Source organism: Stigmatopora nigra, chromosome 1 (assembly GCF_051989575.1).
Source record: "Stigmatopora nigra isolate UIUO_SnigA chromosome 1, RoL_Snig_1.1, whole genome shotgun sequence".
Classification (NCBI taxonomy): Eukaryota; Metazoa; Chordata; class Actinopteri; order Syngnathiformes; family Syngnathidae; genus Stigmatopora; species Stigmatopora nigra.
This window is the reverse complement of record NC_135508.1, coordinates 6,874,884-6,902,515: the sequence shown is the minus strand read 5'-3', so window position 1 is coordinate 6,902,515 and position 27,632 is coordinate 6,874,884. Positions and strand designations below refer to the sequence as shown.

General features: G+C 40.0%; 5 protein-coding genes across 5 annotated transcripts in view; 2 read left to right on the top strand and 3 right to left on the bottom strand.

Annotated features, from left to right (window-relative positions):
• The first annotated feature begins 592 nt into the window (after positions 1 to 592).
• Positions 593 to 6,166, top strand: tas1r1 (taste receptor, type 1, member 1). The gene is made up of 6 exons (XM_077728355.1): positions 593 to 780; positions 1,272 to 1,578; positions 2,353 to 3,105; positions 3,835 to 4,056; positions 4,152 to 4,272; positions 5,241 to 6,166. The coding sequence occupies exons 1-6, from the start codon at positions 593 to 595 to the stop codon at positions 6,164 to 6,166; spliced, it is 2,517 nt and encodes an 838-aa protein (XP_077584481.1).
• A 3,733-nt stretch (positions 6,167 to 9,899) lies between these two features.
• On the bottom strand, positions 9,900 to 23,263 carry her12 (hairy-related 12). The gene is made up of 3 exons (XM_077719794.1): positions 23,121 to 23,263; positions 10,754 to 10,879; positions 9,900 to 10,657 (listed from the first exon to the last, which is right to left on the bottom strand). Exons 2-3 carry the CDS (start codon positions 10,820 to 10,822, stop codon positions 10,289 to 10,291), a joined length of 438 nt encoding a protein of 145 aa, XP_077575920.1. The 5' UTR covers positions 10,823 to 10,879; positions 23,121 to 23,263; the 3' UTR covers positions 9,900 to 10,288.
• LOC144200761 (transcription factor HES-5-like) lies at positions 15,729 to 16,849 on the bottom strand. The gene is made up of 2 exons (XM_077723059.1): positions 16,565 to 16,849; positions 15,729 to 16,478 (listed from the first exon to the last, which is right to left on the bottom strand). The coding sequence occupies exons 1-2, from the start codon at positions 16,619 to 16,621 to the stop codon at positions 16,107 to 16,109; spliced, it is 429 nt and encodes a 142-aa protein (XP_077579185.1). The 5' UTR covers positions 16,622 to 16,849; the 3' UTR covers positions 15,729 to 16,106.
• Positions 21,227 to 22,416, top strand: LOC144198673 (uncharacterized). Its single transcript, XM_077719807.1, has 2 exons — positions 21,227 to 21,433; positions 21,802 to 22,416. Exons 1-2 carry the CDS (start codon positions 21,324 to 21,326, stop codon positions 22,046 to 22,048), a joined length of 357 nt encoding a protein of 118 aa, XP_077575933.1. The 5' UTR covers positions 21,227 to 21,323; the 3' UTR covers positions 22,049 to 22,416.
• Positions 23,264 to 23,600: 337 nt separating the features above from the next.
• ubr4 (ubiquitin protein ligase E3 component n-recognin 4) overlaps positions 23,601 to 27,632 on the bottom strand; it is a 41,054-nt gene continuing 37,022 nt past the window's right edge. Inside the window, exons 96-104 of the mRNA XM_077732325.1 lie at positions 27,197 to 27,415; positions 26,991 to 27,104; positions 26,753 to 26,895; positions 26,533 to 26,658; positions 25,906 to 26,100; positions 25,603 to 25,827; positions 25,422 to 25,512; positions 24,731 to 24,893; positions 23,601 to 24,655 (exon numbers count right to left, since the gene is read on the bottom strand). Of these exons, the coding sequence (XP_077588451.1) occupies positions 24,591 to 24,655; positions 24,731 to 24,893; positions 25,422 to 25,512; positions 25,603 to 25,827; positions 25,906 to 26,100; positions 26,533 to 26,658; positions 26,753 to 26,895; positions 26,991 to 27,104; positions 27,197 to 27,415 (1,341 nt within the window). The 3' untranslated portion in view covers positions 23,601 to 24,590. The remainder of the gene's footprint in view (positions 24,656 to 24,730; positions 24,894 to 25,421; positions 25,513 to 25,602; positions 25,828 to 25,905; positions 26,101 to 26,532; positions 26,659 to 26,752; positions 26,896 to 26,990; positions 27,105 to 27,196; positions 27,416 to 27,632) is intronic.

Sequence of the window (27,632 nt, the reverse complement as noted above, 5' to 3'; positions counted from 1 at the left end):
ACAATATGATGAAGGGGTTTTTGAACTGTGCTTGGGGCGGGCAAATGATTTCCATTAAAGGTTTTTATTACATATATTTGCACGGCTGTTTGCATCATTGATGCAGTCAGTGGTCAACAAAATACACAGTATATTCATTTCAGAATATAAAATTTGTGTGCGAGTCAAAATATCCATCAATTCAACTAACATGTCTGAAACAACACGCTTCAAATATCAGCCAAAATGTAAATTACACGTGCACTAACACTCATTTCCATAATGAGTATGGTCGATTTGTCAAGTAAGTCAGTTATAATCATAAAATTCACGAACAAAAACTGAAAAAAACAGGTTGAGTTTTGTTTTATAATACACGAAATAACTGAAAAAAATAATGACTTTTACGGTCATGGCATTTATGCAACATGAGAATCAAGCACCACACAAACAAATAAGACATGCAAATGTACACATCCCAATAAATATGCAAAAGTAATCCGCACGCTCTTAAAATCTCCACTTGGGAAATTTCCCGTCATATAAAACTTTGGCTTCCACGGATGAAGTGACACTTCCTCATCAGTCCTGTTTACCTTTGACACATCCTGACATGTATGTGAAAGCTCCATGTGTCTTTCTAAGTTACCTGTTTCTGCAGGTGGCTCATGGAAAGCTGGACTCCATCTCCCAGGGAGAAGGACTACATTTGGACGGGGACTTCTCCATCGCTGGACTCTTTCCTCTCCACTACACGGACGGCGCAAGTACTGGTTTTCCTGCTCTTGTTCCATGTAAAGTGTGAGTCCACTGGAACTCAAACCCCATGTATTCTACCGTATTGCCCTAAAGCAGGGGTAGGGAACCTAAGGCTCGGGAGCCATACGTGGCTCTTTTAATGGGTGTATATGGCACTCTGCGAACCTGTGTGGTAAAATATGGGAACCGCTGGTGAGAGACCCCCAATGGGTGGGTCACACAGGCACTGTGGCGCCAAAACTATCTCTAGCGCCTTTTTAAATCATATCTTTTCTTCCTTAGACTCTTCTGCATGCATCCTCTCATTGATACTCATTGATTAAAAACAGTGAAATAATGATCTCAAAAGAATTCAGAATTTTTTTTACTTTCAAAGTGGTAAAATGAATAATAAATGCTCACATTTTCATGTATTTTTACTTTTAAATTCTGAGTATGGCTCTCAAGGAATAATGTTTGAAATTATGAATTGTTTATGGCTCTCTTTGTCAAAAAGGTTCCCAACCCCTGTTCTAAACAATATTTTTGTGTAGGGGGCGACACAACAAACATGGCTTCCACATGATGCAAGCCTTGCGATTCGCTGTTGAAGAAATCAACAACAAAACTGGTGCACACCGCCTGCTTCCAGGAGTCTTACTGGGCTACCAGCTGTATGACATTTGCTCAATCCAGGCCGGCGTGCTTGCCACACTGGACATACTGGCCGATCAGTATCAGAGTCCTATGGCGAACATTGAACCCGTATTTACCAACGCAACCATAGCCGTCATTGGACCGGATAGCAGCAGTAAAACTTTTACTCCTGCCGCTCTACTTGGGGCCTTCCTCATGCCACAGGTTGGAGTTTAGGTCAAAGGCCAGTTTAACAACTCTATCTTTTATTAAATTACATTGTAATATGTCTTAATACATTCCTTTTTACTTTACTTTGTACTTTATACATTTTACTTTCATGATGAGTGATGAGTATGTTAATACTTTAGTCCTTTTTTTATGTTTATGTTTCATATGAACTGTTAACGGATGTACTTTTTTATTTGTTTCGTATCCTGTGCTGACCCGACCCATCTGTCAATTTTTTTAAGTAAATGTGGCCCCCGAGCCGATAAGTCTGCCCAACCCTGGCCTAACCCAATTGTCTTCGGGCGAAAGACAGACTTAGATTAGATAACTTTATTCATCCTGTATATTAGGAAAATGTCATTGTCACAGTAGCAAGAAGGTGAGAATAGACACAAGAAAAGATATTTTAGACATAGATAAATAGGTAATAAATAAGTTAATAAATAAATACATAAATAAGTATAAAGTATTATATAAATACATGTATGGACACCCTAGACTGGTCGCCAGTCAGTCGTAAGGCACACAGAAAGACAGACAACCACTCACACTGCCACCAAATGGGAATCAAACCCAGATTGCTCACATCAAAGTCAGATGGAATAACCTCTGCACCTTTGGGTGGCCAATTTTCACATATGTTGTCTTATGCGAGGTGTATCAACATAAAAAAAATGCTAAGATTTGTCATTTTGGAGCAAAACAATTTGAATACATACATACATACATACATATATACTTTTATAATCTTATTTTTTTTTACCACAGATTTCATATGAAGCATCGAACAGAAAGTTGAGCAACAAGTTCCTTTACCCCTCATTTTTCCGCACAATTCCCAGTGACAAGAATCAGGTTCAGGCAATAATCCAGTTGCTGGTACGCTTCAATTGGACTTGGATTGCTTTGTTGGGCAGTGAAAATGACTACGGTTTAGACGGCATGCAAAGCCTTTCTCGGCTGGCCCCGGAACACGGCGTCTGCGTGGCCTACCAAGGAATCATCCCGACATACAGCAGCAAGACGGCGGGAGTCATGCGGGGCATGGTGGAAGGAATATTACGAGATCAGGTCAACACCATCGTGCTCTTTTCTAGTAAGTCCAAACTTAGCGGCTTCTTCCCATTCGTCGTCCAGAGGAACGTGACGGGTAAGGTTTGGATCGGCACGGAAGATTGGTCCTCGGCCACGCTTATATCCCGGATCCCTGGAATCCACACCGTCGGCACGGTGATTGGGGTAGCCGTGAAAAACGCGGCCTTGAGTGGATTTGCGGACTTTGAAAGAAAAGTCATGGAGACCTCACTGGGTCGATCTGACGTCCGGGCCACTTCAGGGGACGTTTGTCTCCATAGCGCCGATGTGTACAGTTTGGCCAGAAACAACTTTACGTTGGAGAAGTATGACATCACATCCTCCTTCAATGTATACAAGGCAGTGTACGCCGTGGCTAACGCTCTGCACCGAGCTCTTCATTGTGATTCCAGAAAGTGCCAGAAAAGGAGGATGCATCCTTGGGAGGTGGTCTCATTTGATTTTCCATTTTTGTTCAGATTGATTCCCTCCCATCACCCTAACTCGGTGCTTGGACGTTTGGTCGCCGGGCTTTTGGTCGCCGGTTAAATGTACTTAGATATTAAACAGTACTTAGATGTTAAACAGTACTTAGATGTTAAACGGTACTTAGACATTAAACAGTACTTAGACATTAAACGGTACTTAAACGGCACTGGATATTAAACAGTACTTAGATATTAAACAGTACTTAGATATTAAACAGTACTTAGATATTAAACTCTCTCTTAGATATTAAACTCTCTCTTAGATATCTCTCTCTTAGTACTTAGATATTAAAGAGCACTTAGATAATAAACAGTACTTAGATATTAAACAGTACTTAGATATTAAACAGTACTAAGATATTAAACTCTCTCTTAGATATTAAACTCTCTCTTAGATATCTCTCTCTTAGTACTTAGATATTAAACAGCACTTAGATATTAAACAGTACTTAGATATTAAACAGTACTTAGATTTCAAACAGTACTTAGATATTAAACAGTACTTAGATATTAAACTCACTCTCTTAGATATTAAACTCTCTCTCTGAGATATTAAACTCACTCTCTTAGATATTAAACTCTCTCTCTGAGATGTCTCTCCCATCAATATAATTTTGAGAGCTGGCTTCAATTGACCAGCGACCATACATCCAGTCAGACCCAAACTCTGCTCTTCTATTGCGTTTAGCTCCTGACCATGCTAAGGAAAACCAGATTTTCTGTGGGAAACACCTCCATCTTCTTTGACGAGAACGGAGACCCTCCGACCGGGTACGACATAGTGACCTGGATCTGGAAGGGCACGGATTGGTCCATCCGAGTGGTGGGTTCCTTTAGTCCAGATCCGCTTCAGCTTACATTGGATGACGAAGCCATCGAGTGGCACGGCGTGGGAACCACGTCCAGATCTGTAAGACTTACAATGATGGTGTCTTAAAATCAAGAGTTGATCTGAAAAGTGAGATTGTATGAGAGTTAAAGCAATTCTTTTGCCTGCTTTTTCAGGTTCCCCAGTCCGTCTGTTCGCCTCCTTGCCCGAGAGGCCACAGAAAGTTGATGAGAGGCCAGCATAGCTGCTGCTTCGACTGCCAGGCCTGTCCTGCTGGCACCTTTCTAAACAAAAGTGGTACATGTCTCTTTATCTGTTTTGGGGTACCCCGTAATCAGATCTGGGACACACAAACGTATTCACTACTGAAGACATCTACCGTTATTTTCATATGGAATAGTTGTCCTGGATTTAAGTTTAGAATGGATTCACTGGTACTGTAGTTTTGAAGTCGACCACCAGGTACTGCTAAATACTTTAGACACATTACCTACTTAGCAACTAACGCTTACCCGGGGGTGGGTACTTTTGGGCCCGGGGGCCACATTGACTTTAAAAATTTGACAGATGGGCCGGGTCAGCACAAGATACGATACATATAAAAAAGTGCATCCGTTAACAGTACATATGAAACATAAACAGAAAAAAGGATTAAAGTATTAACATACTCATCACTAATCATTAAAGTAAAGAGTATAAAGTACAAAGTCAATTAAAAAGAAAGGTATTACAAAATATTAAAATGTAATTAAAAAAAATAGAGGGGCTGTAAAACACAAAAAACAAATAAGAGTGGACAAAGCTACTGCCACTGGCTTCCGTGTGACGGCGCCATCTTGGGAGAAAAAAAAACATTTGGACAACGTTGGCGGGCCGGATTAAAATGACTAGCGGGCCGAATGTGGCCCGCGGGCCGTAGTTTGCGCTAACCCCTTTCAAATTGTAGCCATGGCAAATCATCAGCTGCCAAATAATTTCTTTTCATAATGACATAAAGTTCATCTTCTAATAAACACAGATACATTATATGTCCACAATAAAATAGGACCAATACATAGTGCATTTTATTTCTGCCCTATTGAACATAACACAATTATATGCATCCATAACAAAACAAGATTGGCCTCACAATATAGGGTTCTGGGTTCAAATCTGGGTCAATCCACCTGTGTGGAGTTTGCATGTTTTCCCTGGGCCTGTGTGGGTTTCCTCCGGGTACTCCAGTTTCCTTCCAATATTCCCTGACGTCTGCACATCTTTGCTAGAACCAGCCAAATGCCAGGCATGTCCGCAAGAGATGTGGGCTCCCGCCAGCAGTGATGCATGTCGCCACCGGAGGGTCTTGTTCATGGCCTGGGACGCCCCGCTGTCCGTGGTCCTGCTTTTTTTCCTGGCCTGCTGCCTCCTCCTGACCTCGGGCTCAGCCATCGTCCTCCTGACGCACCTCCGCACTCCAGTGGCAAAGTCAGCCGGGGGCGGAGCTTGCCTGCTGATGCTGGCGGCCTTAACCGCCGCTGCCTCCAGCGTCCTTTGCCATTTCGGCCTCCCATCCCGTCTATCTTGCATCCTCAAGCGGCCTCTTTTCACAATCAGTTTCAGCGTGTGTCTGGCCTGCATCGGCGTGCGTTCCGTGCAAGTGGTTTGCATTTTCAAGATGGCCTCCAAGCTGCCAGCGGCCTACGACAAGTGGGCTAAGAAACGAGGACCCGAAGTGACCATTTTCATCTTGTCCGCCATTTCTTTGATCGTTTCCATCATCTGTGCAGGCCTCGATCCATCAGAACCGTCTCGCGATTTGGAATTCTACGCGGACGCCATTGTCCTGGAGTGTAGCGGCATCCTGTCGTACGGCGCCGGCGTCGAGCTGGCGTACGTTTCGCTTCTCAGCGTGGTCTGCTTCTCGTTTAGCTATGCAGGGAAAGACTTACCGGCCAACTACAACGAGGCCAAGTGTGTCACTTTCAGCCTTGTGCTTTACTTGGTGTCCTGGATGAGCTTTTTCACCATCTACTTGGTCAGTAGAGACTCCTTGACCATGGCCGCCCACGTTTTTGCTATTCTCTTAAGCGTCCTCGCCGTCCTTTCCGGGTTCTTCCTTCCCAAAACGTATGTTATCTTAATGAAGCCGCAAATGAACACTACTGCTCATTTCCAAAACTGCATTCAGATGTATACGATGAGTAGAGAGTGAGATATAAATAGCATTCTATGTGCATTTAATATCCAGAAAATCTGCAAATCCTAGGATTCTTACCCGTAATAATTGTATTCAAATCAATCGTACAAATGCGGCCTAAAAAAAAATAAAAAATGTGCATACTACTAAACTTGGGTGCTCGGACGTTTGGTCGCCAGTCTTTTAGTCGCCCATCAAATGGTGACAGAGTTGAAACGATCTCTCAGAATTACATTAATGAGAGAGTTTAATATCTAAGAGAGAGAAAGTTTAATATCTAAGAGAGAGAGTTTAATACCTAAGAGAGAGTTTGATATCTAAGTACTGTTTAATATCCAAGTACTGTTCTCATGATGGTAGCTTTGATGACTCAAGGCAAGGTTTACAAAACAACCAGGGCTTGAATATCCCAAACGTAAAAGAACTGAAGCATGGGGAATAATACCTCATGGCGATGTATGCTATGCAGGAAGTTACATCACGGAAATGTGCCCGATTCAACAGGGACTACCACTTCTGTCGCACTTAAATACCTGCATCAGAAGATTAATCAAGGATTGTCTACAGCTGATGAAATTATGTCAAGCCAGGAGGGGCAAACGAGCCACTCCTGACACTAAGTACTGTTGAAACCAGCTCACAAACTTATATTCATGAGAGAGAGAGAGTTTAATATCTAAATATCTACAGTTGATTCATGAGAGAGTTTAATATCAAAGTACTGTTAAAATACTGTTGAAAACAGTAGATATTTAGATATTAAACTTTCCCTCATTAATAAATTTTGAGAGCTGGTTTCAACAGTACTTAGATATTAAACTCTCTCTCTTAGATATTAAACTATTTGACCGGCGACCAAACGTCCGGCCACACTAAACTTGCATTGGTGTCACGTCGTCAAACCATGAAAGCAACAGAAATTGGACAAAATATACAACAGTAGTCATACCTTCTTTATCCTCAGCAAAGAACAACTTTACCCAATAGAGATACTAGTATCATACGGTTGCCAGGTTTTACTACACTTTCAATATATTATTAAAAAAAAAAAATGTAATTCTGACATTAACATTTTTTTCCTACATTTCATTTCAATGTTAAAAACATACAACTGTTGTCGGTGAGGAGTAAATTGAAATGTTCCTCTCATTTAATAACGTTTTCTATTGGAATTTTCATTGTCGGAGGACTTAACAATAAATGGTAACTGCTGAGAAAAACAGCATCATCCTTTTTAAGAGATCACTTTAAATAGAGACACAATTGGCCTGTCTTCTTCTATCTCTCACAACACACATACACACAAAAATACACACAAGTACACACACCCACCGAGCACTATTAGCCACTGTTAGTGAGAGGAGATGAAAAGGTCTTTTGTGGCAGGGAGGTCAGCCCCATTGACGAGCAGACGTGTGAGTAGAGTCCGACTTGGGCTTTCCCACACTCACGGCTTCGTGTGCTCGGTCAACAGGCGAAGTGTGCCGCTCATCAACAGGCGCCGCTTTTATTGGAGGCCAACAAAACCCTCTCACACACACACACACTGGGGTTTAACTTTCATGGCTATTTCGGAGCACTTTTGCTAGGATTGGATCATGTTTTCAAAGTGTCATACACATATTTGTCATGCAAAATCCGAGTACTGGACCAATCGCACATCTTCATTTATATCAGGTCAATTGTCCAGGCCACACCTTCATCTTGGGAGCCTCTACGTTAGGGGTCGGGAAGCTTTTTGACGAAGAGAGCCATAAACAATTCATATTTTCTAATGTTATTCCTTGTGAGCCATACTACAAATTTCAAAGTCAAAATACATACATGTAAACGAGTGCCTTATCAATTTGTTTTTGTAATTTCACCACTTTTAAAGTAGAAAAAATGAATATTTAAAAAAAAAATTCTTATGCTATTGCTAATCAATGAGAGAATGCATTCCAGAAGAGTCTACTACAAAAAAAAACATGAAGAATAAAGCAGTTCTAGATGTAATATCTCAGTTCTGTCACCAGCAATTTCCATATTTTAGCTCACAGGTTAGCAAAGAGCCAGATGCACCTATCAAAAGAGCCACATGTGGCTCCCGAGCCATAGGTTCCCTACCCCTGCTCTACGTGCATTCAATCAAGTCTTGAATTGTTCCCAGAGTCCCAATGGGATCCTCTGGCTGGAATGATAAGAGCGCCAGATTGATAAGAGGAGCACAACCTATCATTTTTCTTCTAATTGAGATGTGTTATCTCCCCTGGTCAGTTCTGCGTCAAGTCAGCCCCACCCCCAGACATATTGATCACACCTGATTCCCATTGTTGGTGTAGGACAAGCAACCCCCTTGTGTAGTCAATCACCTGGGCAGGCAATGTTGATGAGCTATAGGTGCTTTACCATTGTTGCAAAAGTCTTTGTTTGCTTGTTGTAGTGTAAATAAGGAAAGAAAATAGTATTCTATTCATGGTAAATGTAGGACTGTATTTATTATTGTTGCATTTTTTTATGGGATTATGCTTTTAGGTCGAAATAATTAAATATTCGCACCTGAAATCAATAGAATTGCAATCGTATATTGTCTAAAGTTGTTGTGCCTTTGTTTGTGTTTAAATATCAGCAGTTTGAGGGTTTATTATTCTAATGTTTGCTAACTTTAAACCAGTAATAAAACTTAGTTACTGTATTTAGTTCAGTGTGGCATTTTTTTGATGACGTCATAAAAATAAATGAAGCCTGAGGGTTACGGCTTTAGTAATATTATGAAATAATGGAAAAATTAGTGTAAGTTTTTGTGGATACTGCGAAATTGCCTATGAAAAAGACACCCCATTCATTTTGACAGCACACATTTGCATGAGTGTGTGATTCTACAGACCAAAAAGATAGAATTTACCTTTAAATTTGTATTTTTTAGGACTAAAATATTAGTACTAAATTATCATGCTTTTTTGAATGGACAAACACACAAAATATGAACTTGACGCCAATAAATTAGTCAAAAACCAGATTTTTTTCGATGATTGTTTTATTGGGATATGTATTTGTCGTACAAAATGAGTTTTAAGAGCTCATCTGAGATGTCATATTGGAGAAAGTAAGTCAAAATCATCAAAATATGAACTGGACGGCAAGAAAAATGGTCAAAAAACAGATTTTTTTCCCATTATTATCTTATTGCTATTTTTAATTGTCGTACAAAATAAGTTTTAAGAGCTGATCTGAGATGTTATATTGAAGAAAGTAAGTCAAAATTATTAAAATATGAACTGGACGGCAAGAAAAAGAGTCCAAAACCAGATTTTTTTCCATGTTTGTTTTGTTGCTATTTGTAATTGTCGTACAAAATACATTTTAAAAGCTGATCTGAGATGTGATATCGAAGGAAGTAAGTCAAAATTATTAAAATATGAACTGGACAGCAAGAAAAAGAGTCAAAAACCAGATTTTTTTTCATGATTGTTTTATTGCTATTTGTAATTGTCGTACAAAATGAGTTTTAAGGGCTGCTCTAAAATGACATATTGGACAAAGTGAGTCGAAATTATCAAAATATGAACTGGACAGTGAGAAAAATAGTGAAAAACCAGATTTTTTTTCATGATTGTCGTACAAAATGAGTTTTAAGAGCTGATCTGAGATGTCATATTGGAAAAAGTAAGTCAAAATTATTGTTATATGTTCAAAATATGAACCGAACAGCAAGAAAAATAGTCAAAAAACAGATTTTTTTTCATGATTGTTTTATTGGTAATTTTAATTGTCGTACAAAATGAGCTGATTCGAGACACCACATTGGCCTCCACACGGCCACATACATGACATCACTCAGCATTACACAATTTGGCATAGTTCATCTGACAGTAAGAGAGAAATATCCTCAACATAAGCCGTCATTATACTTGGCAATCCAGCAGAGATACACTGTTACAATTCAGCAAGATATACACCACTCCACTGGAGTAAACAATACAAAAACAAACCATCATCACACAAAACCAGAGAAAAGGTGAATCACAGTCAAAGCAAAAAAATGATCTTCTCAATAAGGTAGAGCTGTTTTTTTCTTTTTTTTCTGTCCAACATGTCCATCAATATGATGAACCAGTCACGTCTTTCCTAAAAAGTCAAGGAAGGGGTCCGAGTCTTCTACCAGGGTCTCCATACGGGACCACCACCAGCGCCGTTCTCCTGTAGCCGAGTCCCCCTCCCTGGCGAGAACTCCAGAGAGGAGCCACGTTCCCCCCGACCGGTCTCGGACCGCGTCGAGGCTCCCGCGTTACCCGCCGAGAGGAAATGCAACGAGTCACTCCAACAGTGAGAATAACCACGGCCATAATCGGCGTTGGGTTGCAGTTGTTGCCTTAGGAAACTGACAGTCATTTCCAAGATGTCTGCCTTCTCCAGTTTAGAGTTAGGCTCTTGTTTATGGAACTCTTTCTCCAGGATGAGTTTAAGTTGCTCAATGCAACTATTAATGCGATCCCGACGCATTTTCTCCACCACCGGCTTCCTTAACTGAGGAAAAAAAAGCAAATAGCCATGTCAGATCCAAGTCAATTCACATTTAAATTGAAATAAAAACACCTAATCGGGTTCAAGTCCAGAACTTACTTTGACATTGTCCCTCTCGGAGATTCGGGAATGTTGTGTGAAGGAGAAATTGGAAGAACAAGGCGCCATTTGGATGCAGGTGCAAAAGAGAAGCTTCTTCTCTGATAGTGTGGTTGGCTTTGGTGTCTGTGAAGGGAGTTGCTGGTCCTTTTATAGGCGGTGATTTGCATAACAAAGGCATGTGGCTCAGGCTGGGCTGGGGTTCCCACACTCCGACCAGTGGGACTCCCAATGCAACAATAGGAGAGACATCAATAACCCAGAGGTCATGTATCTGTGGTTATAGGGCCGGTATGTTTCCCAAGATAAGCGACTGGTGATTAAGGTAGGAATGGTAACTCGTGGATGAACGCTAGTTGTGGTCAAAATGGCATATTGGAGAGATGAAAAATGAACAGGAGTTAGTGATTTGGCATCTTCAAAGGAGATGGGGATGCCAGTAAAGACCAAATGTTGCTGCACTAAAACAATATAAAGTGAAGGGAATGGACTGTTTGCTCATTAAATGTTCCTGGGAAAAGGTATCGAACTCAGGGGTGGGCACATTTTAAAAATATATATATTTTTTGCTCATTAGTATTTCTTCAGCTTAATGCTTAACATGTTTTGGCATTTTTAATAGTATTTTAGTCATTTTACACTGATGTATGCCCAAATATTTCTAGTTCCGTTTTGTTCATCCCGCCACAATGTGATTCTAACTGCAGATCGTGATTCTAACCTAGGGGTGGTCAAACTTTTCGGCCTTTCCGGGGGCCACATTGACTTTAAAAATTTGACAGACGGGCTGGGTCAGCATAAGATATGATACAAATAAAAAAGTGCATCCGTTAACAGTATATATGAAACATAAACAGGAAAAAAAGACTAAAGTATTAACATACTCATCACTCGTCGTTAAAATAAAAAGTATAAAGTAAAAAGTAAAGTACAAAGGAATGTATTAAGAAATATTAAAATGTAATTTAAAAAAAAGATAGAGGGGCTGTAAAACACGAGAAACAAATAAGAGTGGACAGAGCTACTGCCACTGGCTTCCGTGTGACGGCGCCATCTTGGCGTGAAAAAAAAAAAGAAAAAAAATTGGACAACGTCGGCGGGTCGGATTAAAAAACCCAATGGGCCGTATGTGGCCCGTGGGCCGTAGTTTGACCACACCTGTTCTGCACCCTTAAGTATAAAGTACAAAGTAAAGTCAAAAGGAATGTATTAAGAAATATTAAAATGAAATTAAAAAAACAAGATAGAGGGGCTGTAAAACATGAAAAACAAATAAGAGTGGACATTGATAGCGAGATACAGTAGTTAACGCACTAGATGGCCAACCTATGGATGGATGGATGGATGGATGGATAGATGCGTAAAAAGACGGACAGATGGATATGTGCACACGTGCTTCTGCCCTTGCAACCGCAAAAGATCAATGAAGATTCCCAGTGGAGGCTTTTGTAGTGCATTGAGCGTGATGGTGGGAAGTGGTGGGAAAGTGGGCGCACGGGCCTACTCACAGCATGCAAACACATCTGCGGGGGCTTAATACTCTAGTGGGCTACTACTCCCTCTGGGGAACATTGACAATTAAGGTAACATTAAGCTGGCGTCTCTGCGTCACTCATTTCGCATTTGTTGGAGTGGAAGTTTGACAAATCATGTTTTTTTTCCAAGATAGCGCCGTCACGCGGAAGCCAGTGGCAGTAGCTCCGTCCACTCTTGTTTGTTTTTTTGGTGTTTTACAGCCCCTCTATCTTTTTTTAAATGACATTTTCATATTTCTTAATACATTCCTTTTTACTTTACTTTGTACTTTATACTTTTTACTTTAGGGAGGAGTGAGGAGTATGTTAATACTTTAATCCTTTTTTTATGTTTATATTTCATATGTACTTTTAACGGATGCACTTTTTTATTTGTATCGTATCTTGTGCTGACCCAGCCCATCTGTCCAATTTTTTAAGTCAATATGGCCCCCGAAAAGGCAGAAAAGTTTGCCCAGCCCTGGGTTACAATCACAATCTGCAGTTAAAATTACATTGTGAAGGGGTGAACAAGACAGAACTAAAAATATTTGGCCAGACATCAGCATAAAATGACTAAAATACGATTAAAAAATGCCAAAACATGTTTAGCTTTAAGCTAAAGAAATACTAATGAGCAAAAAAATGTTTTTTTTCTTAGGTTACCCCACCAAAGTAACCATTTTGTCCAAATATTGACTCATATTTGTATGTGTCAAACCCTGAGACACCTGCTAAAAATTACATCGTGAAAAAAAAAGTATCAAATCTAAGCAAAAACGTTCCCCCATCAGGTCCTCAATACATAAAAAGAACAACTTTTCTCTTCTCAGCCTGACCAGACACAGTAACCTCATTATCTTATGGTCTTATTTTTACGTCTTCCGCATTGCTCGGCAGTCTCATTGACGCCTGCCGCCCGCCCGTCTCTTTTTTTGAGCCGACAAGTGTGCGCCAAGACAAGTTTGGCAATTGCCGCCATAAAGAGCATCCAGTCAGCGACGTAGAGAGCGTCTTCCCGTCTGTGAGTGCGCTGACTGTGGTTTCCCACAGTTTGCGTCTATTCAACTGAGGGGCCCCCAAAGGCAGGAACAATGGAAGTGTGTCTTGTTACACATCACATTAGCTACGGTGTTTGATCTCTTGTTGGAAGTGGGAGGCGGGCGGAGGCTCGGGCCTGCGCCGCCATCTGGCTTGGGCCAACTAGACCCTGAGAAAGTCCGCGGGAAAGGAATGCCACATTCCAAACACACACATAGACAAGAGTTGTATACGGTGTACACACACACACACACACAAATAGTCGTGAAAGACTTTGGAGACACTTGAGACATAATTCAAGCACGAGACAGCACGCCAAACCGCCAGTGGGGCGGGTGAGGGTCAACAAATGTGCGCTGACCAGATGAATGTAAGTTTAATGGAAGGAGACACCTGCAGTCAAGTCAAGTACATGAGTACAAGTCATCCATATTTGCATTATTTGAGAAATAGGCTTTTAGGAAAGAGGGAGAATCGGCGACTCGGTTTAGTAATGATGATATTTTACTGTTAAAGCCAATGGTAATTTAAACCTATATTTATTATGTACAGTGTTCCCTCGTTACTTGGCGCTTCAGCTATCGCGGACTCAGAGCTTCTCGGATTTTTTTCAGGAAAAAAAAAAATGTAAAGATATTAAGTTAAAATTATAAATTACATCATTTTACAAGAGGTGGAAACCAAATATTCAAAAAGAATTAGTAATTGCATCAAAGAAATGGTCAATAACATGGTGAGAGTTCAGGAATGGCATTGATGACGTCATGGCTGTTTACAGGCGCATCTTCACCGCCCAAAAAAACAATGTTCACAACTCCCAATAACGATGTTTCTTACGTGCAAAAAAACTGCAGAAGATCCTCAATCCGGACTACTATGATGTTTTTGCTTGGTGGTGCTTTTGTGCACGTGTTATACGTTTCTTCAAGCATTTTTGAAGGGGCAGGCACGCCTACTTTGCGGAAATGCAGCTATTGCGGGTGGGTCCCGGTCCCCATTAACCGCGATAAGCGAGGGAACACTGTAGTCTCTGACACTCATTTTCAAAGAAATGATGCATTTAATGTGGATTCTGTTAATTTGAAGCAGATTAAAAAGCAATTATTTGGGTGAATGCAAGGTGTTAGTATTTAGCAGATCTTTCACACTTTGCGTGGCTTTTCCAAAGTTCCAACACATGCGTATTTGCTTATGTTAATTGGAGAGTACAGTTTATCCAAAGGTGTTTCTGCGAGTGTCGATGTTTGTCTGTCGAAAACAGCGCATGTGTTACTGACTGGTGGCCAATCAAGGCTAAACCCCGCCTCTAATCTGACTACGTAAATAAACTAAAAGTGTATTGGAATCATTCCATGCTACTGTGATACATTGTATTATTTGTACAATACATTTCCTTAAATTAGTGATCATTCATTTATCATAAAAAAATATCAACCAATAGCTGTGTTCAGACAGTAGAAAAGTATCTGGAATATTTTTGCAAAGTGGGAAAAAATATATCTATTTTAATGAGTAAATACAACCAATTTCCCTCTAAGCTGCAGGTGTGTGCAATTGAGCACTACTCTCGTCTTCTCTGCGCAGCAGAAATCATATGGCGCGCAGTAAATAAAATCCAAACTTTAAATGTTGAGCTCCAACTATTTCAATGAATACTAGTTGACTTGAAATATGGAGTCATATTTGCTTTGATTTGTTTTCATCAAAATTTGAAAATTCAAGGGAAATTGGTTGCCTTGAAAGGCCCAAACTGCAATTGCGCACTACTCTCGTCTTCTCTGCGCAGCAGCAATCATATGGCGCGTAGTAAATAAAATCCAAACTTTTTATTTTTTATCCCTTTCCCCATAATGGCGCCGTTTACGCGGCAGCCAGTGACAGTAGCTCTGTCCACTCTTATGTTTTTCGTATTTTACAGCATGTTTTACATGAAAAATAGAGGTAACATTGACATGCACCTGCTTATGCCAGGTGTGACACTGTTGTGCCCATAGCGAGCAATGATGATGTCACTCACACTGGTACTCAGTGCGCTCAGGGAGGTTGTCTTTCTGCCCAGACCAACAAAAAATTGAATACAACTATAATTTAAGAGGGAAAATCATTTTAAAATGAAGCACACAATGGCTAATAATGCTCTCTAAAGTTGTTTTTAATTTGGTAGTAATATAATAAGTGTTAAACGGGCCCAGGTTTTCCCTGAGCAAAATTAGGATAAAATACTTTTTGTAACTATTTGGCAAGAAATGTATTATGTATGCTAATACCAAGACATCTTATTAGACATCTTTTAACTAACTGCATAACCAATACTGACGCCATTATCTTTTTGACACTTTTCGAGAATAAACACATGAAGAATAGTTAGTATTTGCAAAACTTCATTTGAAGCTTTTACTTTAATTCATTATCTTCTCAGGGAAGCACACATCATTCCTTGTTTTCAAAGTAAAAACATGACAATCATCCATTTTAAACAATGCAATGGACACTCCCACATAAACTATGGGCTGTCAAACACAGTGACAACACAATTCAATCCTAACCGGATTTACAGTTTATGTGAATCCACAGGATTCACAAACGATACACAGTATCAAAAAAATTCAACCCAAATGAGGGTATGCTGCCATCATGTATAAATACACACACAGTCACAATGTGACAACACATTGACTTCAGTAAAACCTGAATCTCACATCAAATCCTTCCAAAGAATCCAGCCAGTTAGCTCTATTTAGACAACTAGCTTAAAATCTAGCAGGCCTAAAAGAACACAAGTCCTTTTTTTTCGCCATTTACCATGGCCTCCATAGGACAGCACCCTTGACAGGGTTAAGGATGGGCGAGTCCTGGCCGGACTTAGCCGCTGGGGACCCCCGCAACTCCTCAAAATGTCCTAACAGCCGCTTTTGGGTCGGGTTCTGGACTTCGAGGTGGGAGAGGAAGTCAACAGCCCGGTGAACGCAGTGTGCGTAGCCTTGTGATGAAGGCCAACGGCGTCGTTGCCAGTTTTTGAGGTAGCACACGGCCATCTCGAGGATGTCGGCTTTCTCCTGCTTGGAATCGGGTTGCTTTTTAAGAAACTCGGGTCCTAGAAGGGACTTGAGCTCTTCGATGCAGGTGTTAATGCGGTCTCGTCGCAATTTCTCCACCATTGGCTTCCTTAGCTGAAGAAATAAAGAGAAATATTGAGTCTATTGGTGTAAGAATCAGACGACAACATGTTTACCGTCAAGGATTTGATGCTGCTTACCTTGTGAGGCCATGTTTCTTTAGAGAAGAAACCAACTGGGTGAACGGTAGGAGCCATGTTCGAGGTCCGAGTGGGATCTGCCTACTCTAGTGGCGTCCTACCCCTGTATTTATACACGCCGATCTCCATATGAATGTGTGGGTCTCGGGCTCGGTCGAGGTTCTCACACTCCTCTAGCCAATGGGAAGGCCGGGAAAGGCTCAGAGGAACGCCGGCCGGCCCGCCACATGCTCAATCAAGTGTTTACGTCCTCCGGAGACAATGGAGCGTGTCTCCGGGGAGCAGGTGGAGGAATAGACTGGGAGAGAAAAGGGTGGGAGGGGCTCAGGGGGTGTAGGGGGGGTGCTGACCCGCTGCTTGTGTTGATATGGGAAAGTGGTGACCCTCGGAAGGGAAGCCGGTCACGTAATGACACGCAAAGTGCATTTGACAGTGTGCACACGTGGCGCAAGGGGGGGGGGGGGGGGAATTGGCTTCACATATAGTTTTATGGGTTCAAATTATGGATGGTGCTACCACACTTTGACTGTATTTTGGATAACTCGAATAAGCAGATCAAGACTAGAGTGATTAATAATGTGTGGGAAAAAAATTGGAGACTTGGCGTCCCCATACGTGGAGATCACGTTTTGTGTCATGAGTCGGCCAAATGTTAATAATAATAATAATAGGACATTGGTTTTGTCATCATGTTAATAATAATAATAATAATAGGACATTGGTTTTGTCATTATGTTAATAATAATAGTAATAATACTCGGACATAGGTTTTGTCATCATTATGGACTCAACAAACAACAACAAAAAGCCTAATTGTCATCATACCTAGAAACTGCGTAGGACGAAATTTAATAAAAAAAAATGTTAATATCGTGACCTAAAATGTTGTGTGTGGACGTCACACACGTATCATAAAAAAGGGGACAAAAATTCAATTTTTTCTGTCCCGATGGCCCAAATGGAATCAAATAAATCAGTTAAAAATGAAATTTAAATGTCATTTTTGGGAGTATTATTTTTTTTCTAAGGTTGTCTTTTGTTTTAGTAAAAATAACATTTGAAATATGAATAATTATTTGTAGAACGCATATCTTGAGTATCTTACCCAGATTATTATAACCGGACAATTATTTTTCGTTTCTTTACTATATTATAAATAGTTTCTCTTGGTAGCTACGTCTATGTGTCAAAGTGGCGGCCCAAGGGCCAAATCTGGTCCGCCGCATCATTTTGTGTGGCCCGGGAAAGTAAATCATGAGTGTCGACTTTCTGTTTTAGGATCAAATTAAAATGAAGAGCATAGATGTATATTAAATGTACTGATTTTTCCCCTTTTAAATCAATAATTGCATTTTTTAATCCATTTTTTCTGCGTTTTTAGTTCAAAAATAATTCTGTAAAATCTAAAAATACATTTTAAAAAATCTAAAATAAACCTTGTTTTAGATCTATAAAAAACGGAATATTCAGGGCTTTTAATCCAGTTCTTTTAATCCATTTATTAAAAAACAAATCTAAATATTATATCTAAAATGGCCCGCGAACCAACCCGAGTCTAACACCCTTGACGTAAGTGATCAAGCAGTTATTGACGAACGTTGGGCAGACAGACAGACACTCTTAAAAATTCCAAGACGCTTGAAGGCAAAACCATCCCTGGAAGGAGCCGTAAAGTGGGATTGCCACCTGCCATTGGCCTTGAACACTAAAAGAGCGTGAGAACGGAGCACGCAGACTGGGGGACGTGTCAGTGGGTCCTTTGAAGCGGCGTGGCGTGCATGCGCTTGACAGTAGACGTCGTCATTGCGCAAACACACGTAAAGTGTCCACACACTCCCAGCACAAGTTCACACATCCGACGGTGTCCCTCGTTCCCACGGCCCGACACACTTTTGCACACCGCCTCGCGCACGCACAAACACACTCACTTGCATCCTGTCTACCGTCGTTTGTCGTCTTTAAACTTGAGTGTCTGTCCTTTCATCAGTATACTGTATTTATTTTAACTTTAATTATTTTTGTATTTTTTTTTCTTTAAAATATTGGCTTCTGTCAAATCAAAGTGTATTTTGATGTTATTTTAAGTACTTCAACAAAATTTGTTGTCTAAAACACTCACTATTCCCATTTTTTGATGATATTTTATGGATAATATCTATTGTATACTCTAATTTGGTGAAAACTTTAAAAGGCAAAAGTTATTAAAAAGTACTAATAAATTTAATAGAGAAGCATAAGGCGGCAGTGACTATTTTTTGGAACTTAAAGAGTAAACAAACTATCTTAATGTGGCCCTCTTAAGTCAAAACATGATAGCATGTACTGTGTGTATGTGGACACCATGACATTTCAAAATTAAGTGCTGTCCTAATAGCGATATTTTTAAAAAATTTAATACTGTATTTATTTGCATATAAGCCGCACCTGCATATTACAATTAGATTAGACTCATTTTGCCTATATTACAACCTCCATTTTAAGAATAGCAAAATTCCAAGTCCTGAAATATCTTTAGAAAAAAGTATTTTATCAAATACTACCTACATTTAAACCTCCATTTTAAGAATATCAAAATTCCAAGTCTTAAAATATCTATAGCAACATTTATTTCATCAAATACTCCCTACATTACAACCTCCATTTTAAGAATATCAAAATTCCAAGCCTTAAAACATCTATAGGAACATCTATTTCATCAAAAACCACCTACACTACAACCTCCATTATAATAATATCAAAATTCCAAGTCCTAAATTATCTATAGCAACAACTAAAAATTCCAAATAAGAGACTATTAAGCACATACAATTTAGAAATATATTAGCATTGGGGCAACATAGAAAAATATTGCCCAAAATTGCAAAAGTTGAAAAAGTTTTAAAAGCACAAAACGCCCAGGCAGGCAGGCAGGGAGGGTGTTTCAGCCTGCAGCTGGCCACATCTTGGTCACACGCTTCTTTCCCCTGCCTTGTGCTGAACGTGGGAGAGGAGTTGCTCCCGAGCTTCCCACACCGCAGTGTTAATGACACTCGGGCCGCCAGCACAAAGGAAGTGTGCCCTATTCATCACAGCCATTGAGGGAACTCAAGCCCGCAGCCATGCACACTCCTCCCGTCTCTCTCTCATACACACAGACTCTCTCTCTCTAACACACACACATACATACAATTGTCGACAGGCCTTCCAGGCACACCATCTGGACTCATGGTAAGCCATTGTCAGTTTGGGAGATGGCCACCGTGAGAACGGGACCCTGAAATAGACACTGCGGGTTCTAGGACACGCTTTTCTGTCTAAGTGTTTGTGTTTGGAGACACTCGCATGGCGTCTCAAGATCAGGTTTCAGTGTCGTTCGATCCCTTTGGACTGGGAGGGGTCGGCAGGGGTCGTGTGATCGATGGCATTGAATGAGTTGGACTTGTCGCCTGTTAATATGAGCAAGTTTCTTAGATTTTTTTTTTGTTCCCTGATAGGAATTAGGGTTCTTCCCAATTTACCAGTGTTCAACAATTACAGAGATTAAAAAAAATGAAGGCAAAGAGAGCAAATTAACTCTGCATTTATTGATATTTCAGTGAGATTGACGAGCAAAATACATGATTTATGTCTGATATTTCAATTTTGTGCAAGGTCTGGCCTTTTGAGTCAGCATGTTAGTATGTTGTCTGTCTCAGTACCTATGTTCCCTCTAATTTTTCGTTGGTCTGGGCAGAAAGACAACTTCCCTGAACGCACTGAGTACCAGTGTGAGCGACATCATCATTGCTCGTTATGGGCACACCAGTATTACACCTGGCATAAGCAGGTGCATGTCAATGTTCACTCTAATTTCTCATGTAAAACATGCTGTAAAACATAAAAAAACATAAGAGTGGACAGAGCTACTACCACTGGCTGTCGCGTAAACGGCGCCATCATGGGGAAAGGGGTAAAAAATAAAAGTTTGGATTTTATTTACTGCGCGCCTTATGATTGCTGCTGCGCAGAGAAGACGAGAGTAGTGCGCAATTGCAGTTTGGGCCTTTCAAGGCAACCAATTTCCCTTAGAATTTTTAAATTTTGATGAAAACAAAACAAAGCAAATATAACTTCTTATTTCAAGTCAACTAGAATTCATTGATATAGTTGGAGCTCAACATTTTAAGTAAAATGGACTACCATGATGCTTTAAAATCAATCATGAAAAAAGACATTTCTTAAATTTCATATTTGAAGTAAATTAGAATTCATTGAAATAATTTGAGCTCAACATTTTGAGTAAATCGGACTTCCATGATGCCTTAAAATCAAAAACAAAAATGACATTTCTTTGATAAAATGACTCAAAATAAGAAAGATGTCTATCTAAATATTTAAGTCAGCATGAGTTATTGGAAGTTTCATCATTTGACATAGTACAAAATTAAAAAAATCATCAATGCACTATTAAAAAAGGACTTTGCATTAATTGACATAAATATAATAGTATCACAGAATAACCCCAACAATATTTAGGGTTCCATTTTGTCTTGTAAGGTCTCCCCGGGCAGATGTTTGCGTCTATGTTCCCACCACATATCAGCTATAGGGGTGACAAGGGGCCAGCCAGCAAGGCACGGCGGGTCGGGTCGGGGCCCAAAGGGTGGGTGGCCACCACCTGTTTGTTTGCACCAAAGCCTTTGTATGCGTTCAATTCCCCTCATTTATTCGCACGTTGCATTGTTGCAAGGGCGCTTTGTGATTGGCCCCAAGTCGTGTGAACCGGCGCTGCATTAAATTGATGGTGGAGGGTATAAAAAGTGGATCCCTTGTACCAGATCTTCTCAAAACTGACTTCAGTCTGGACTACTCGGTGGACACCATCAAAAAAATGAGGGAACAACATACAACGTAAGTGGACATCTACTCTGAGTGTTTAACCTATGGCTCGGGAGCCGTATGTGGCTCTTTTGATGGGTGTATATAGCTCTGCACCTTTTTAAATCATAATTTTTCTTCATTAGACTCTTCTGAATGCATTTTCTCATTGATACTCATTAATTAGCAACAGTAAAATAATGTTCTCAAAAGAATTCAGACTTTTTTTTACTTTTAAAGTGGCGAAATGAATAATAAATGCTCATATTTTCATGTATTTTGACTTTTAAATTCGGAGTATGGCTCTCAAGGAATAATGTTTGAAAATATGAATTGTTTATGGCTCTCTTTTTGACCATTTTTTGTACTATGGGACTTATATCTGGAATCTGTATTCCCAGAATGTGCAAGGTGATGTTGATGGAGAGGAAGTGCACAGACAAAGCCATACGGGTGCGTACGGCACTACAACGGCAACTCAGTGCCGGTATGTCAAGCTCTAGCTCGGACGCATGGGATAGGACGGTGTCCTTCTTCGCTGTCAAGAAGGCGCTCATCTTTCACAACGGTTTCACCAAATCGTCCAGAGAGGCTCTGAGGGTCTTTCCCTCGTCCGCTGATGATGTCACGCCACTCTGCTGCCAGTGACCAATGGACTTTAGTATTTTTGCTTTGTAAGCTGAGCAAGTCTATTTTTTTCTTCTAAATTTGGGGGTTCAACTCCAAATGAAAGTGGGACTTGATTCTTATTTTTTTTAATACACCATAAGCCTTAATATTCCTTAAAAGTAGTCTGGAAAGGACTATAAGAGGAATTTGTTATGAAGAAAACTCCATATTCCTTTGTATAAAGGATGTCTGTTTATGCTGATGCATATTATATATACTTTTTTTGCATTGTTTTAATGATGTGACTTAAATGTTGGTAATTTGCTATAACATGAAGCGACAAAGTATATCATAAGGTAGAATTGAGAAAAATCAATATCATTCAGGCAAGATAAAAAACATCATATTTTATAATTGGTTTTGTTAAATTGTTAAACTCTCACAGTGTTCGGTAACTCGAAACATCGAAACATCTAAATAAAATATTTTTCTCTTTACAATAATTATAAATACACTTAAAAATGAATACAATGTTAATTAAAAAAACAAATAATAAATGAGGATAAATGGGAAAAAAGGAAATAGATTCTGCTTATGTAATTCTCCGAAATTGTTTTTTTGATAGTAATTAAATAAATTCGGACATTTAGGATTGTATAGATGTCCAATTTGGGACTGGGAAGATTTAAATAAATTGAATAAGTTAACATTTTCTGTTGATTTTTTTTCCTCAGGGAAACTGCTGTTTGTTGTACAGCGAATATTGTCATGGTTTTCTTATGAAAAATAGGAAGTTTGTCAAGTTTGTGTGCTGTTTTATTGAAGCAAACATTTGTGATTTAGATGTTTTTTTAAAAACACATTTTATGGCCAATTTTGCAGAAAGTAATACTTTTTAAACATCTTGATCACCTCTTAATTTTAAGTATGTGATGTGAAACTACATTTGTTTGTTTTCAAAAGGGAAAAAAACGGGTCCCACAGACCCAAACCATGTCTGCTAATTCCCTTGAATAGCACTGCGATTCAACTAAATCTATCCTTTAATTAGCAATCAAAACTTTTAGAAAAGGCATTTGTAACACAATTAAGCAAATAAATGATTTCTGACCTTTCATCTTGAGTGTCGTGTTCATTCCAAGAATGTTTTGTCCTCTCGTGGTTGATGGAAGATGGCGTTTTGTAGCCAATATTTAAGAACGTTGGCAATTATGTCATCTGTCCAAACATGGCGGCTGCAATCACGCGTGCGTGGCGTTGACACAAACGATTTAAAAATAAGACTCCATGATCCCGTTCATGATACGATAGTGTTAAAGCAGGTCGAGATAATTAAAAAAAACTCGTGCAAATGGGGGTTTGGCCTATTAAAAAAACAGGTGGAAATTGTTAAACATGAACAATTCATTCTTACATTATTTTTAGATTATCATCATAATTATTTTAAACATCATTATCATTATTACTATTAGTAAAATAATTATTAATATAGTTTAGTGTTAATAATAAAAAATGATTAATTAATTATTTAAATATTTATAGCAAAAAGGTAGCCGTCCATATTTTCGTACGAGTCAAAAAAAAGTCATCATTACCATATATCAACTTTATTAATCATAGGGCTAATTCAAAAAGCAGACATTCAGCAACATTTGAACAACTGTAGCAGCAGGTGAATGAACAATAAAGTGAATCAAGTCCACACCATGCATTCAGCTGGCAAACACCACACTTTTTGCTAAAGGTTTTCCACAGAACTCAGCTGCACTTTGCTGATTGGAAACAGCGGTTGTGTTGCCACTATTTTTCCTTATTTTTTGGGGAAACATTTCATTGGAATACTAAAAAAAAAAAAAGGAAAAAAAATAATTCCAATGCAAAACCCTTACCGAAAACCAACCCAAAAAAGGTGTCCTGGAATATAACGCTCACATGTGCTGCAACAGGAGCTCTAAAATATCACGGCAACAGACGTACTCTGACAAAAAAAAGTTAAGGTGACCAAGGCATAGTGTCAAGGTTGTAAATAAAACTTATTCATCAATATTTTTGCTTTTTTTTTCTTCTCACTGTTGCTTCGGAGGTCAATAAAACAAAACCGAGATCACACACTAAACAAAAAAAAAAACGGCACCTATCGCTCAAATTCCAGTTAGAAACCAAACACGAGTTAGATAACGAGCACGTGAGGCGTCATCGGCCATTTTAAAACACGCTGACCAAAAAACCTTAAATAAGAAACAAAAGCAAAACAAGATAAAAATCGAATACCGCTTTTCAACATCGAGCTCTCGGCTGACTCGACGCGACGACGGCTGGTCATCTGTGTTTGCTTTTTTTTGTGTGGAATTAGCTGTGTGCTCACAACGTAGTGAAGTATTAGAGGAATACATAAACATTTTGTTTACGGATCAATTGAACGAGTCGTTGAGGGGTGGAGGATGAAAAGGGACGAAGCATGGTGGGTACACTGTGTGCATAAAAGAGGAAAAGTGTTCATTTGGTGGCTTTCCCAATTATAAATGCCATGTGGTTTAGATTGGGAATTGCTAGACGGGAGATTTAAGATTCAAACCACCTGTCAGGGTAAAGAGTTCAACAAATCCAGCAGGAAGAGGTCCGGATCTGGGATTTCAGAGAGGAGACCTGAAACGGCAAAAAGTTTATAGTCACAATAGTACACAAGTTGTATTGTCATGCCGTAGTGATGATGCCACTGACCTACGACGTCGAAGAACTCTGCCAAGGATTCGGCGGGCATGAGCTCATCCTGGAAGGCCCTGAGCACACGCTCCGAGGCCTCGTAGATGGGCATGTCGTTGTGACGCACGTATTCGGCTAGCGAGAAGGACCAGCCGCCCTCAGTGTTGCTGGTGGGAACTTTCTATGGGGACAAAAGGTCCAAGAAAAGCTGAAGGATTTGACCAGAAACATAAATGTAGAGAGTAGGGCTTGCTTATTTGGGTGCTCGGAGGTTTGGTCGCCGGTCATTTGCTCCATTTGGTCGCTGGTCAAATAGTGACAGAGAGTTAACTGTTGAAACCAGCTCTCCAAATTATATTCATGAGAGAGTTTAAGATCTAAAAGAGATTTTAATGTCTAAAAGAGAGAGTTTAATATCTAAGTACTGTTTAATATCTAAGTACATTTGACCGGCGACCAAACGTCCGGTCATGGCCTATTTGACAAATAATATCATACTAGCTTTTTTTTTTTGGATAAAGGAAGAAATGTTCCAATTTTTTTTCAACTTTCCATTTGTAGACAACCTTGTACATAGAATAAATTCAGTTTTTCTCAAGAAACAAGACTGACTGGGATATTAAAGGTGAACAATGGTGCCAAAAAGTTTAGGCAGGGACAGATTAATGCTGTTCATTTCATAGTCCGTACATAAATTTGACAACCTTACCCTGAACATGTCATAAACGAGATCCACCAGACCCCAGAAAAGAAGCGGCGAGCGATAGACTGCATATTCCTTTGGTGATTTATCCGTCAGCCTGATAAAGGGAAGAAAGGAGGACAAGTTCTTTCCAACTGCCCAACGTTTAAAAAAAAAAAAAACTAAAGTTGACACTGGGAGACCATACTTGTTGACGCTGCTTGCCGACACCTTGCGGGCGTGCGCGCTGACCAGAAGTCTCCGGAGGAAGTACATCCGCGAGGTCCTCCAATGCTCGGGTGACATGATGTGCATGGCCAGGACGGTGTAGTAATGCGGCCCTTCTGCCTCGTACGAGCTCTCCACCCATTTCTCACACGGCTGCTCTTGGAAAGTCTGCAGGTTTTTCTCCTCCCGGGAAGTAGCTCGTGTCCTGCGGGGTTGGTCGAGATTTTTTTTTTTCACACCAGTTTCATAGGGACCAAAATAAACAAAGAGGCACGGTACATACGTGTTGAGCACATAGAGCACGGTGTGGATGATGTAAGGGATGAGATGGATGTTGCTCTCTCGGCCGCCTCCCCCCGTGTCCACGCTGAATGATTGTTCGGTGGCGAAGCGGAGGAAGAGCAGTTTGGTGTCGTGGATGTTGAGTTGGTACGTGGGCTCGCGCTGGCCGGTGCACTCTTGAAGATATGTGTTGTGTCTGCATGGGAAGAAAGAATTCAAAAAATATAGAGCTTTCTTTTATTACGATTATTACTTGGACACATTCAATGTTCCCTCTAAGATGCACGTGTGCGCAATTGCGCACTGCTTTCGTCTTCTCTGTGCAGTAGCAATCATATGGCGCGCAGTAAATAAAATCCAAACTTTTTTTTTAACCCCTTTCCCATGATGGCGGCCAGTGGCAGTAGCTCTGTCCACTCTTATGTTTTTCATGTTTTACAGCATGTTTTACATGAAAAATTAGAGGGATCATTGACATTGTAGTCGCCTCCAAAATGTCCACCCACATAAGAAAACATCTTTTTGTTTATAGTTTTAGGTTTTAATTTTTTTTTTTGGGATGAACCAATATACTAGTCAATCTGCCTGTAAATTGGTTAATAATTTTAGTTCTGATCCAAGGTTTTACCTTGCTAAGCAAGTAGCAAACGCCGATTCTGGCACATGTGGCCCCCAAACAGGAAGAAGCCCATTGCACTTGGTGTTAGCGTTCTGGAGAGCGGCGCTTTCCCACTCTTCTCGCCCACGAGCCAGTCTGCGGTAGAGGGGGAGAAAAATTACATTCAAATTTTCTTTTTCAAACCCATGCAGAAACCGAATGACTAAAAAAAAAAAAACATTGTTATTACCTGACAGCTGCCAGATGGCAGTCGTAGTGAACGATGTTAAAGTGCGATACAGTGCTGTAACCTTGTTGCTTGCGAGGCTTGTTCTCAAATTCCTCTAATGACACCCGCTTTGTGAAAGTGTATATACCTAAAACCTTGGTGGGCTGGAATAAAAAAAAAAAATAAAAAAAACTGATAAATTTCTGCATCACTGGCAATATAAAATATGTATAATTTCTTTTTTTTGGTTGTTTTTTACCTGGAATTTGTAACCTTCCCTACAGATGCAACAAGTCAAGCCTGGCTCCTCTATCAGCTCATCCATTTGTTTCAATAAGGAAGTTTTGGTCACCACTTGACCCTTTTCATTTGTCTGAAAGGTAAAAGCAGGGAAAAGCTGTTTCTAATGCATTCGCGAGAAAAATGACAAAGAAAATCAAAGCTGTCTCAATGAGAAGACTATACCGTCATGCCCAATGTTCCCAGTGCTTTCTGCCTCATAGCCATGGCCATCCGCTTTTTCTCTGCTCTGGTTTCCCTGCGCGCCGCTTCGATTTTCAAATTGACTTCGCTGTGCTCCCTCAACGCTTCCAGAAGGTTCTCTGCAAGTGTACCGATACCTTCGTCGCTGGAAACCTGTTCTAGCTTGTGCAGGTTGGGAATGGAATCGGTGCCTATCAGCACCTAGAAAAAAAAAAAAAACAAGAATCAAATGTTTCTTTTCATTCACGTTAATTATGTGCTTGCTTTGTTTGGGTGTTGTAAAGGGGTAAAATGCCAATCTTACAGTGTGGTCAGCGTCAAAACAATGCATTTTTTTGATCAACTGATTTGCCCAGCATTGGCAACAGCAGTCAATGAGTTTAATAGTATTTTGGGTCACACACCCAATCTGTTGGTT

What these genes read in the sequence shown, in the direction of transcription:
- tas1r1 (XM_077728355.1), top strand. Translation starts at nt 593, where the DNA reads ATGTATGTGAAAGCTCCATGTGTCTTTCTAAGTTACCTGTTTCTGCAG. An exon ending in GGGCCTTCCTCATGCCACAG is followed by an intron (nt 1,579 to 2,352) that starts GTTGGAGTTTAG and finishes TTTTTACCACAG; the next exon opens with ATTTCATATGAAGCATCGAA. An exon ending in CACCTTTCTAAACAAAAGTG is followed by an intron (nt 4,273 to 5,240) that starts GTACATGTCTCT and finishes CATCTTTGCTAG; the next exon opens with AACCAGCCAAATGCCAGGCA.
- her12 (XM_077719794.1), bottom strand. Translation starts at nt 10,822, where the DNA reads ATGGCGCCTTGTTCTTCCAATTTCTCCTTCACACAACATTCCCGAATC. An exon ending in CCGAGAGGGACAATGTCAAA is followed by an intron (nt 10,658 to 10,753) that starts GTAAGTTCTGGA and finishes TTTTTTCCTCAG; the next exon opens with TTAAGGAAGCCGGTGGTGGA.
- LOC144200761 (XM_077723059.1), bottom strand. Translation starts at nt 16,621, where the DNA reads ATGGCTCCTACCGTTCACCCAGTTGGTTTCTTCTCTAAAGAAACATGG. An exon ending in AAGAAACATGGCCTCACAAG is followed by an intron (nt 16,479 to 16,564) that starts GTAAGCAGCATC and finishes TTATTTCTTCAG; the next exon opens with CTAAGGAAGCCAATGGTGGA.
- LOC144198673 (XM_077719807.1), top strand. Translation starts at nt 21,324, where the DNA reads ATGGTGGAGGGTATAAAAAGTGGATCCCTTGTACCAGATCTTCTCAAA. An exon ending in ATGAGGGAACAACATACAAC is followed by an intron (nt 21,434 to 21,801) that starts GTAAGTGGACAT and finishes CTGTATTCCCAG; the next exon opens with AATGTGCAAGGTGATGTTGA.